The sequence below is a fragment of the Colossoma macropomum genome, unplaced genomic scaffold (genome assembly GCF_904425465.1).
Source record: "Colossoma macropomum unplaced genomic scaffold, Colossoma_macropomum, whole genome shotgun sequence".
NCBI classification, from domain to species: Eukaryota; Metazoa; Chordata; class Actinopteri; order Characiformes; family Serrasalmidae; genus Colossoma; species Colossoma macropomum.
In genome coordinates this window covers 5,569,312-5,582,386 of record NW_023494810.1, presented here as the reverse complement: position 1 = coordinate 5,582,386, position 13,075 = coordinate 5,569,312, and the positions used below count along the sequence as shown (strand labels likewise).

Sequence of the window (13,075 nt, the reverse complement as noted above, 5' to 3'; positions counted from 1 at the left end):
TTAGGCCGACAAGGTCTCCGGTGCTGAACGCTGTTCTGTCACTGTCAAAAACACTAAAAACAAGATGATTTGGTAAAGATTTCTGTTCATTGCAGTTATTGTGGATGATGAAAAATTATGAAGCTCCATTCTCTCTCTCTCTCTCTCTCTCTCTATGAGCAATGGGTGTCCTTTATAGTTCTCCACTCTCCTCTAGCTGTTAGCGGCCATGCTAATGGCCCTGATTTATTCCTGTTGGTTTAGCCAAGGAGTCTCCAGGCGACTGAAGCAGCTCACACAGCTAAACCACATCTGTCACGAGCTCCGTCTCCCACACTCGCTGGTCGACGTGTTGCGTGTGAACGCAGGGGCTGTTTGTCAGTCTGAGTGTGGCCGCGAGTGAAGAGAAAGCGTGACAGAGGCGCAGCGCGTTAAGGACAGAGTAGTAACACTCATCTTTTATTTACATTTTGCTTCAGTTATTTAATTGAACATGGATACTGCAAGAAAGCACAACACTTACTGGGAGTGGAGACTCTAAGGCCCAATCCCATTTCTTATTTTCACCCCTACCCCTTGTTTTCGAGTGTCTCCTTGCCTCTTGGAATTGAGTTACAAGGGGTAGTGGTTGAAATCTTCCTCTACGAAATGGGCCCCTTAAATAAAGAGGAACATTAACAGGCTACTAGCAGTGCTCTGTAAGTGACCGCCCTACCCCTAGGCATGAACACACAAAACTGAGGGGTGAGACTAAGTGGGCGGGCAAGGGGTAAAATGGCACTGGGCCTTAAAGTAGGGCCTGGCTGATATACTGTTAAGCGAATAAAACTGTCTGTATGCTCCATTTTAATTGCATTTTTCACCTGAGGTCCAATTATGACACTTTTTGTGGTTTTAAGTACCAAAAACAGGCTTAATTCATTTTTGGGTAACGCTTTATTTGGATAGTCCACTTTAGATGCTTTGTAGATTCTTAATCCTAACCCTAACTTTAACCTCAACCCAAAACCTAAACCCAACCCTCACCCTGGTCCTAGCCCTGACCCTGTTCCAAATCCTAACCCCACCACTGTTTAGAATCAACTGAGTTTCAACAGATAGTTTGTTAACAATGTAAACATCTGTAGATAATCTATAGGGGACTATAGTAGACAATCCAAATAAAGTGAGACCAATTTTTACATGACCACCTACTGACCTCTCTTAAGTCCTTAGATTATTTAAACAAGCTATTTTTGTTACTTTAAGGTATATATATGTAGATGATCTCTGTTCTGATTGGCTGCCCTGTATTTTGCATTATGCAAAAAGCCGTCCAGGATGAAATTGCTCATAATTACTTCAGCGCGAATGAGAGTAACTAAACTTCTGTGGGCTGAATAGGTAGAGATATGTAAATTAATTGTTTTTTGACATTACAAAAACAATGAATTCAAAAGAGGCTGTATTTACAGCTTAGTTTCTGTATATGAGCTGTGTGGACTGAAACTTTTAAAGTCTGTAGATACTACATTAAACCATTTTATTAAAAAAAATGTGAGGAAAATGTGGTTTTCCATTATATGAGTCCTTTAAGACTCCACAAATCAGTATCCCCAAAAAGTCCAACCATGAAGTACTGATGAGTTTTTTGTTTTTTAGGTTAAAATGCATCCTACCTTTAGCACCACAGTAAACTATTACCACACGCACAAAAAAATACTTTACTGAAAAAACTAATGGAAAATTAGACAAAGTAAATGCTAAATAAATGAAACAAACAGAACTGCTAAAATTCTCCACTGCAGTTTACAATATTTAAAACTGAGAGTTTCTGCTGTTTTTTTTTTTTACTTTAAGAAATGTGACAATGAGAAGTGGCAAACGGGCCGATATTATCAATTCCATCAGTTCATATTATCAGGAATTTATAGCTCCTCAATACTAGCAATGGTGGCAATTTTTACATCGGTCAGACCCTCATTAAAAGCTGAGCAGCTCTCTCAAATGTGACCCTCATTATGGTTACATTAACACCATTTATCAATAAATGGATAAATGAAATAGTGAAAGCTCAAATGAGGAGTCTGGAGGTCGTATAGAAATTTAAAGCAATGCTGAAGCTTTCCTCATCTCTTTTGTTTCTGCCCTGTCCACTACTCCAGCAAAGAAGACCACTGTGTCCACTCCCTCTCTTCTGGAATCGAATTTCCTCTTTAGACTGGCCTTAAACAAACAAACACAGAAATCAACTGCCCGGTCAATTCACACCTCTATTGAACTGCACTTAACTCCATTACCTCCATCCTCTTCAATGGCCAAACTGTGCAAATTCCCTGATGTTGAATGGACTCTTACAGAGGTCATTTGCATCTAACTGAACTTAAAAGAACACTATTAACCCCATAGAAGACATAATTATTACCAGTGACAACAAACATGCTGTAAATAATGAGCTATTTAATAAATAATTACCTATTTGCATTCATTTTTTTGTCAAGCTACCTGTGTTAAGATTTAGGCCCCTTATCACACAGAGCCGAATTTTACCCACTGTTTGAAGTTTGAAGTACTACATAAACACTGTTTAAGGTTCACTCCTCGGTGCTCCATAAATACATTTCAAAGGTTTTAAATGAATTATTTTTGTGATGTCATGAAATCTATTTACATATATCTGCCTATTAAGCCTATAGCGGTTTAGCTCCTCCCATTCAAGCTGAACTCGTATGGAATGTTTCAGTCTGGGCATCTTTCTGAATGAGGCACGACACAGGGCAGCCAATCAGAACAGAGCTTATTTACATATACCAGTTATAATGGAACAGTAATAAAAACAACGTCTACTCACTCTACTCAACAATCTGATGGAAAATCCCCGTTTACATGCTCACAAGTTTACAAGTAATCAGATCCAAAATTACGCGCATGTGTAGAGAACCACTTAGTGTAGACGTTACCATGACAACCAGCATCACGTGAGTCCAGTCAGAATGAGACGAGCAGCAGTGAGCAGTGCTTGTGTTTTTAATGACTTTAAAATGATGTCAGACTCAGGAAAACGTCCTTCACATGTCCTTATTAAAGACGGCCGAGAGGAAGACGTCGTGTTCTGAGACACATAAGCTGGACGTCCGTCCCACCGCCGCCTTTTAAAGATCAGAGCATAAACTTCGTCTCCTCTGCAGACCAGTTTCTGCTCCGCCATGTTGGACGGTATAAACTTTCACTATGGCGCGACGACACATGATCAGAACATACTTAACCTCTCCAATTGGGAATGTAATCAGATAAAGACGTTTACACGGATATTATTCTTCTATTTAACAGATTATTTACAGGATTACCCACCTCGTTTAATCAGATAGAAATTATATTCCAAATGGCCTCAATCGGACTAGACTATTCCGATTGAGGTGTAAACATGGACGTATTCTGTTCCAGTTGAGCTGTTAGTTGGATTATTAATGGATTATTGGGCTGCATGTAAACGTAGCTAAAGAGAGGTAAGAAAATGGCCATATAAAATGTATTATGGTTGTTTTGCTTAAAAAAAGCGTGCTAAAGTGTTAAATTGAACTCTTGGGAAAGAAAATACAAAACAATGTAGAATACAGGGCTTCCTTTTACTATAACTTCGTTTTTAATGTCATACAGCTTTCTCAGTCAATGTAGAATCATGTACAGCTCCATCCAGCATTCTGGACAAATTTAACATCTCAAAAGTTGCAAAGAACTAACATATTATCATGATGTTATACACTTTAATCGATTGAAAACATCGATTCCAAACTTTTGAACAGTGTAAATTAGTATATATTCTTACATACAAATAATTATATTATGCAAAACGAATACCAACAAGGGTTAATTGACCTGTAAACCCACATAACATAATCAGGACTTTGTTGTCTTTGTTGTGTTACTTTGGCCTGCATTCAAGGCTACTGTGGCCGTCGCAGGGTTGCCAGAGGGGTCGCTAAATAGATAGTGATATGACAGAGCTCTTTATTGGATCACAAAGAGAGAAAAGAGGGATATGGACGGCGGCTAAGGGCAGGGCAGGGAGGGCTGGGGGAAATGGGAGCAGAAGGGGAGCACAAGAAGGCCTCAGTTAATCGATTTTCACCCTTCAATAAGTGCTCTGGTAAACAACAGCAGAGGTCAATAAAAAGCGACCAAGATGAGGCTTTATACTTTTTCATTTGAACTCATCCATCCGTCTCTCTCTCTCTCACTCACTCTCTCTCTAACCTCCTTCTCTGTGTCTCATTCACTGAAACAAACCCGCAGGCTTTGCTGTCAATGCTTCTTCCACAGTGAAAACACACAGAGTCTGTCTCTTCAGGCTGAATGACTCCCTCGCTAATGTGTTTCAGTTCTTTACAAAAAGAAGAAAACACCATTTAAAGCTGATTCGGATATAAAGAGTGGCCTAATGTCCACTAATGTCTCTGATCTGGTTTGATGGGATCAGAGAATGAACTGACAAATATTACATACATTTTATATATATACATATATAGAAACAATACATCATATATTCAATAGACGAGGGGAAAACGTTCAATGTAAGCTAATGTAAGAAGAGTTTATTCATTTTGGACCATTTTTACTGGCCCACTGAAATTTTGACACGGTACAGTGTAAATGGCAGCTGGCAAAAACAAAAAACAAAACGGAGACACAAGGTTTTGTTCCAACACACACACATACACACACACACACACACACACACACACATTTATGTATACACACATGTATTTATAACTGTAGTCTTATGGTAAAAAAAAAATAAAATAAAAAGAAAACATTAAAAATATACTTAAGTATTCAGACCTTTTGGACATTTACAAGATTATGTTATTGTCTATTTAAACCCAAGGTATTAATTGCAATAGTAATAAGTACACAAGCTGGCTGTCCGAAACCCTAACCCAGGGCTCGGCAGCCCAATGTTAAGAAGAGCCATTTTGTCCTTTCAACAAAAATCAAACCACCTTGGGAGCCAAAATATTTCATGTCCATTTTACCATCTTGGCTGTAAGTATGACTCAGTATGTGCTGGTGTACTATTATAGGATAAAAAATATAATATAAACGAAAATGCAGACTTTCTTTGCTCTGCTTTATGCTTCAGTTCAGCTACAGCCACTTTTCTCGCATCTCCAGCAGGAAACTTTTCCACAAAAGTAGAATAGTTTTTGTAAAATGTCTCTCAACATTCAATTTTTCAAGCAGAGTTTTATTTTACTGCAAAGGAGGATTATTTTATTTTTACCTAAAGATCAATTCCGGCTGTGGAGCCTCAACTGAGCAGTAGAGGAGCTGCATGTTGCCGACCCCTGGCCTAACCCCTATATTTCAACTTGTGAAAATAACACTTTTTTACGTTGCCATTTGTTTCAACTTTTAAAAAAATCTTTTTGTTTCCTTTATATTGAAGTTGAAAGATTTAGATTTATCATTTAAGATTAAGATCATTTAAGATTTCTGCAATTAAGAAACTTTGTTTTTTTGATAAAAATATGATTTTATGTGAGTACAGCTGTTCAAAGCTGTGTTTGCTAGTCACGTGCTGGCTAGCGTTTTTGAGTTGTGCCCAAAATTATCACTATCAAAAAATTTGGTAAAGGTTCGGTAGTGTTGTGATTGTCTCGGTAGTTACAAAATGAAAACTTAAATCATTTGTTTTGATGTATGGAGGGGTCTAATTTACCAAACTCAGATTAAGACTAAGCCTAGCCTGAAAAGTACTTTGAATAATGATTTATCATTAGCACTGAAATGTTTGGACAATGTGACACTGCAATATTTACATTCTGTTTAGAGCTTTACATATATTACCTTGCTAAAAAAAATGTAATTATATACCATATTAGCCAGCCAATGAGCAACAAGTTAACCAACTTGCTAGCCATAGTTGTTGCATTTAGTTAAGTAAAAGGAAAAGAGTGGTGGTGCTGAAGTGTGTGTGTGTGTGTGTGTGTGTGTGTGTGTGTGTGTGTGTGTGCTTGTGCGCCGTGTTGAGACAAGAGTTTTTGTGTAGCAGGTTGGATGGACTAAAGTGATGAGAATAGCCTCGGGGCAGTAACATTACACTGGGCACAGATTCTTTTTCTTTTTCCGGTCTCAGCAAATGGCAGTAGAAATTAAACTGTGTTGGGCCAGAACCAGTGGCACTGAGGGCGAGGAGCTGTAAGTGTTGGACAGTGTCAGAGCAGTATAGCAGATCTGTCGCTCAGTGTCTGCACTATCGTGGTATTAAAGCAGCAATGTCCTGGCATTTATCTCCATTAGAGCCAGTGAGCAGGAACATGGGCACTGGGGCTACGCTTTATTACCAGTCTTCATTTAAAGGGGTTCGTCTGAGCTTATATATTAGACAGGGATGAACCGATACAGAATTTCCAGGCCGATAACAATAACTGATAATAAACAACTAGAGATGGCACAGATCTAATACGAAGTATCAGGCTGATATCAGTGGAAATACTGGATCGAACATCAGACAGAAAAAGGGAACCTAATCCAGTTCTGTAACCAGTCTATCCACTAATATCAGTCTTTCTCTTTGGAGGGTGTTATGTTGTTAGACGAGTATTTCTTCCTGTGGGGCAGCACTGTTTGAGTATTTTGAGCATGACTGTCTACTTCTAGATCTTTAGTGAAGTTTAAAATAAACAAAATGAATCTGTATAAACCTAAGCTTCAATATTGGTATTAATATTGGAAAAATGGTCTTGTGCCATCTCTGTTAACAACTTATTGTGGCTGTTAGCGTTAGCATTAAGTGATCATTTTAGGCTTTTGGCATTTTGAAATGAGTTTATATTATAGTTCCTATAGGAAGGCGCAGTGAGTATAAGAAAGGCTAAACTGTGAAGATGGATATCTGAGTAACTGAACTACATCAGACGTGATAATTACTGTGGACATTTAGCTATTTAGCAAATCACTGCTGTCGGAAGAAAACTTCAAATCTCCAAAATGGTAACTTTACAGGAGAAGGAAAAAACATACTTCACTTTTAATGTAAGTCAATGGAACCAGACTTTGTTCCAAGTCATTTTTGGCCGTTTTGTTTCGTCCATTCATCATGAAATTTACACACAATGTAAAGGGCAACAGGCATTTTCAAATTATGTCAAAAACTGAAAACGACAAAAATGAAGATACAAGGTTTTCTTCCGACAGCAGCAAAATGCTTTTATAGAGACCAGGGGTTTCTAACCTGGGGGTCCGAACCCCCTCGAGCTCCAGGGAGGTTGAGAGAGTGGTGCTACAAGACATATAGCTTATTAGATAAAGAGAAAATAGTTTTGACGAGTGCATACAAGACCTGCTAAATGACTCCACCTACAGGTCATCGACAGCCTAATGTTAATTATGAATTTCTATTGGGTGAGCTCATTACTGTGGGGTCTCGACTTGCCGCTAAACTTGAAGCATTTTTTCAGCACCAGGCTAAAGATTTGTGGTGTGTGGTGAAGAGCTAGCTAAAGAATGTAGGCTCAGCAAGTGAATTGACTTACTATTTAATTATTCTTCTGTATTTTTATGCGTAAATTGTTGTGCGTGGGGAGGGGGGCGGATTTGGGAAAGAGGTGGTTGCAAAAGATTCTTAATACAAAAAGCGTCGCACTGTGAAAAAGTTAAGAACCCCTGATGTAGAGTGATTTAAAATGCTTGGTCAATGTAGTGTTAGGAGTCTAGCCGAAGGCCTCTTATTCGTATATCTCTGGTAGTTTTTTTTCGTCCTATTTTTACAATATTGGAAAATTTATCTGATGTAATTATCAGCCTTAATTCCTATTGGACCAACAATAATAATAACATTTCTAAATTTCGTTGTTGTTTTTATTAGATATGTATATATTGTGATCTAACAAAGCCAACATTTCTGTTTGTCACAAACTACAATTTCAAATAAGAAAACATAAATAGGAACACATCAGTCACGCTTTATCACTACTCTTACTAAACAAAGCAACAATTAGCTCGAGTGCAGAACTGCAACTCGAGCTAAAGGAAACATTTCCAAGGTCTGAATTACCGGTGAGATGTTCGGTTCAATAGGGTTAACAACTCAAGCATGTCAGTGCTGATTTAGGCATGCAGTTAGCATGATGCTAATTCCTGAGCTGTAATTCTATGTACCATTATTTGTTAGCTATAATAGCCTCATAGCTCCAGTACAAAACCACAACACTTTAGACCACAAACCTGTCTTTCCTCATCAACTACATTTGGGGCAATGGGAGAACCGTAAGCTTGATTTTTCACCAAACTAACGCTGTAATAAATCCATGGCTTTATGTAACTGTACAGCTGTACAGCTACAGCACCACAGGAAGTGCGTGAGTGGATGTGAGGATGTCACACATTCTATACTATTCTCCAGTCTGCAGAATGAGCTGAAGTCAGTCGTGTTTCTCAGAAAGGATGAATGCAAACTACATCTGCTCCGGTGTCTCAGTGTGTGTGTGTGTGTGAAGAGCATGTTGATGGCACCGTGCTGCAGATGGAGAGGAGTCCCTTCCTCGTTCTCTCTTACCTCAACTCCCTGCACTTTCAGCTTCATGTGATCCTCCCGCGTGGTCTTGCCGTCTTTTCTCTTCTTCCAGCAGTAGCCATCCTTCCTGTACTTCACCTTCTTCCTGTTGTACAGGATCATAGACCCATTCTGTGGCCTGGAAAGAGAGAACGATATATATTTAGCACATAGTCAAACTACTACGACACTGATTGTCGCAGATTCGACGAAAGAAAATAAAATAAAATTCATTTAGCATGACAGTGTGTCCCCTTTACTCCCTACAAACCCCTTTAAAAGGTCCACTACGATGTAAGACCTTGTAGCAGCCATCTTAGCATCATCTCAGGATCAACATATAGCATTGAATTTCCATGCATTTCAAACAGCTAACTTCATTGTCCCTAACCAGTTTATGTGCCAGCAATGACAAAAAACTTGGTATAATATATATATTATATAATTTGATATAAATAATGTCTCACTCATAATTCATTGAAACCAGAGATGTGCTTAAGTTCTTGAGCATTCGGTTAACCATTCAAGGTGCCAGTATTCGGATACTGAAACTGCTGTTCAGGGATTACATTCCAGCACAGGAAGACACAGAAAATCGCAAACTACACTCTCAGAAATAAAGGTAGTAAACTGTCACTGGGTCAGTGCCCCTCTTGTCACTGGGGTGGTACCCTCAAGGGTATGTCTTAGTCCCTTTAGTCAGGGAACATAACTGTACCATAATCCACTGAAATGATATGTTCTAAGCTGTACTGACTCCACACACCCCGTCTCGTCTCCAGGCTTTTATTTTATTGTTCTGTTTTAAAACATTCGGTTATGAAAAGGTACAAATACTTTTCACCTGGAAAAACTTATTTAAGGTTCACAATCACACCTTAAAACCACTGTTGTACCTTTGAGGGAACATTTACATTGTTTGCATCTTGATGAACGAAAAAAGTACCTGCACAGAACCTTTATTTCTAACAGTGTACCATGCTGGCATGCTGGAAAAAATACCTAGTGTAGAAGATAACAAGTTCTCATTGACATCCAACGTTAGACCAGTTAGCTCTAGTGTTAGCTCTTTAGTTCATCTGGCAGCCTCCATTATTTATCTGATACACAAACCTACTGATTTCCCTCAGCTTTTTTTTGAATAATAAAACGTTTTGAAACACATTCTTATGTATGCTATATCTTTGCATAATACCAGTGCTGTCACCTAAAAAGGAAAACTTACAGCCATATAACATTCAACAGATGTTGTTTTTGTTCTTTTGTTCTGTTTTTTCCTTCCCCACGGTTAACCGAACATTTGTTAATTTATTTTAAACTTGAATCTAGACCACATTTGTGTTTGTAAGTAAAAGGAGATTTTTTTTATTATTATTTGGATTGGAAAAGAGTTGACTTACATTATAAGTCAGAAGTCCAAACCTTAACCTGTCAATATGGATTGTAAACATAATTCATTATGTGAATTACTATGTAATTAAATATGTAATGAGGTAAGTATGTATGAATAGTACAACAAAAACGACAATAACAACTCTCGACTTCTAAAGGTTAACAAACATGCCACTTTATGTACAGAGAGAGAGTTTTGAAAACTAACTTGTCCCTGTACCACTTCAGCATATACCCGTAAACTCAGTACCAGAATCCAAAAGACCAAAAACTCCCATCAACCACGGAAAATCATCTGGTTTTAAGAGTGGAGAACCTAAAGCACAAAAGCCATTCTTTTACACACAACACTGTGCATCTCCCTCCTAGTGCCTCCTATGACATTGTGAAGTTTATAGAGATAAGCAATCATTAAAGGTTGATATCTTTCTTTACTGAAATAACCACTCAATCTGCGAAAGGCATTTTAAAACCTCATTCACAGTCCCTCTGAGCAGTTACTGCGAACCTACGGCACATCTCTCTCATAACTGTTTATCAGGGAAGGAGTGGCATAAGCAGGAATGATGGACTATTCTCCAGTCCTCCGTATTACAAGCATTAATATCTCCATTGGGCCTCTTTATCTGCTACATCAATTCCCATTTGTATTGGGAGTTTATTGCTTGCTCTCTCCTTCACCGTTTTACCGTTTTATAGCATTCTTCTCAGCTCAAGCCACTTTCTGTGTTTTGACACAGAGTGAAACGGTCAGAGAGCTGGTTTAACTGGAGTTGCTTGGTGTAACGGAGGAAACCTGAAGCAGTAGGACGTATGCGCAAGTTGGATTTATTGAAACAATTCTTCAGCTCATTGTCACAGTCCATGGCAGGTGTAAGGAAAGAGGCAGACAGCATATTACAGGCAAATCTAAAATAAGTAGTCCAAAATGAGGCAGGTAGAGGTGAGGAAACAGACACTAGGAAGATAGAGAAGTTTAGGCAAAGAACTATAACTCAAGCTCAGCTACAGAACTACAAAAGAGACAACACAGCATGGCATTGCAGCAAATATACTGCTGCTCTCAAGACAAAATCTCTCCAGTTTTACTGTTTTTAATTTTTTTTTTACATAATTGTGGAAATGCTGGCTGTTGTTTACCCTAATGATGAATGCACCATCAGAAATGGCTCCAAATTAGTTGGAATAAAATGTTTCTACATTAACTTACATAAACTTAAAAATGTTTTTTTCTTTCTCTTGTAAAATTTTGGAGATAAGAGGTTTTACATGCATGGACCTTTCTGCAAGGACAAAAGAAAACAAAAACAAGTTAGTAACTAGTTAGTTTACAAGTTAGTAACTAGTTAGTTTACACAAACTAACTAGTGATTATCAAGACACAGGTGAAAACATTAAACTGGGTTGATAGTAGGGTGAAGTATCTAGCTCTGATCCTTTTTTACTTATGCCAGTGTTGTAGAGACGATGTAAGCAGGCACTATTCACAACGTGAAAAAAGTGAGGCGTGTTTCAAAGTGTATTTACACTATAAAATGGTTTCTCTTTATCCAGACTCAAAGAAAGAATCCACAAAAAACAAAAGCAGACAAATTTTGGGGAAGGTCGATCAAATTTGACCTTAAGCCAATATTAAACTATATTTTGGTCCTTACAGATATATGCAAACAAACCCCAAAATATATATTAGTCCAGAATGTCACATTTTGCACATGCTACAAATGAAGAGATTTTACTGTAATTTACATGAACAGGGTCCAGTCTTCCAAAAGCATCTTAGCATTGACCCCTTAAATGGCAGAGCCTGTAAACTAAGAATAGCTCAGGCAGTTTGCATTGAAGTCCCTGTAGTTACTGAATAATAAGCCTTAGTATGTAACAAGCTTGGGATTTTAAGAGGTTAAGATCATCTTAACTTAACCAAGACCAGTGCACAAAGTTAGTAGTTTTTTCTTTTCAAACGCCCCAATGCGTTTACTGCTTTTTTATTTACATTTATTTGCCTCAACTCAATGGACCCAAATCATGTCTTGTTTGATGCAGCATAATATGACTGTGAAACCCAATGACTATGGAAAATGTCTGCAGGCAGCTTAAATGATTGAGAACATCTTGAATAATTGCTATTAGGCGATTATGTAATACCTGTGACAGGCCTACACAGTATAGAATAATAGGCTGACTTATATTGATAATCAGTCTTCAGGTAACCTGATGAAGGACATAGAGAAACTGAAAAGTTCCAAACCAAAAACTCCATGAAAGGGACTCTGTGACAGTTTGGCTATAGTTAGAGTTTTGTCCTGCGTTCGGGGCTGAGGACTCAGAGAAAGGTGGGCGGGAGAGGCTGAACTGGTTCCGCTCATTTTTCACCGGCGTCGACCAATTCGTCAGGACATTTTTTTGCTCAGACTGCCAAAACAAATGGAGGAAGCCTCCAAGCCCACCCCGTGTCAGTGCTGTGCTGGCAGCGGGCCACGGTTAGGCTAATGTAGCGACCTGGTTGAAAACTTAGGGGCGGCGGTTGCTTCTTCTAGCAGTACATCATGCAGGAGAAAGAAAAGCACAAAAAGCGTAAAAAAGGAAAAAAAGAAAAGTAAAACAGCAAAATGAGCGATTAAAGTTTGTGCGGAAAGGCGTGGAAATTTGAGGAAATATATTTTTCTCCCCCTATTTAAGAAGGAGGTGAGCGTTTTGTATTGAATGTTCGCAGTGGCTTTAATATTTTAACAGGGCTATTTATCGTCACAGTGTGAAAGCTATTCGCTCAGCTCCTTTTCCTCCGGACCTGTGGGGAAGCCATTTTCTTTTTTAATTGAAGGCAGTTTGTTCCCAGGAAAGAGAAAAGAAGCACTTTAGCTGGGCTTGCGAGGCGGGCCCCGAGCACATACGCAGCGGCAGCAGCAGGCCGTCTGCTCTCTGCTCTGCCTCTGTGTACTTAGGCGATCCAATTAATCTTATCGGAATTATACATATTTATACATGGAGAGCAGGACGGCGAAAGGAACGCTAAAGCGCTTCGTTATCAGACGGGGATGACAGGAGGCCCCTTCTGTTTCAGCAACTTAATGTACCGAACTAAAGTGGAAAAATATGCGCCAGCAAAACGTATGTGTTCTTAAAGGGACATGCGTCTTCAGGGAACCTACTCGGGCCTTATCTACAGAACGG

The 13,075-nt window shown here is 38.7% G+C and overlaps 1 protein-coding gene across 1 annotated transcript in view; it reads right to left on the bottom strand.

Annotated features, from left to right (window-relative positions):
- Positions 1-13,075, bottom strand: part of camta1b (calmodulin binding transcription activator 1b) — a 433,402-nt gene that overhangs the window by 156,502 nt on the left and 263,825 nt on the right. Inside the window, 1 exon segment of the mRNA XM_036559246.1 lies at positions 8,516-8,651. Within this exon segment, the coding sequence (XP_036415139.1) occupies positions 8,516-8,651 (136 nt within the window).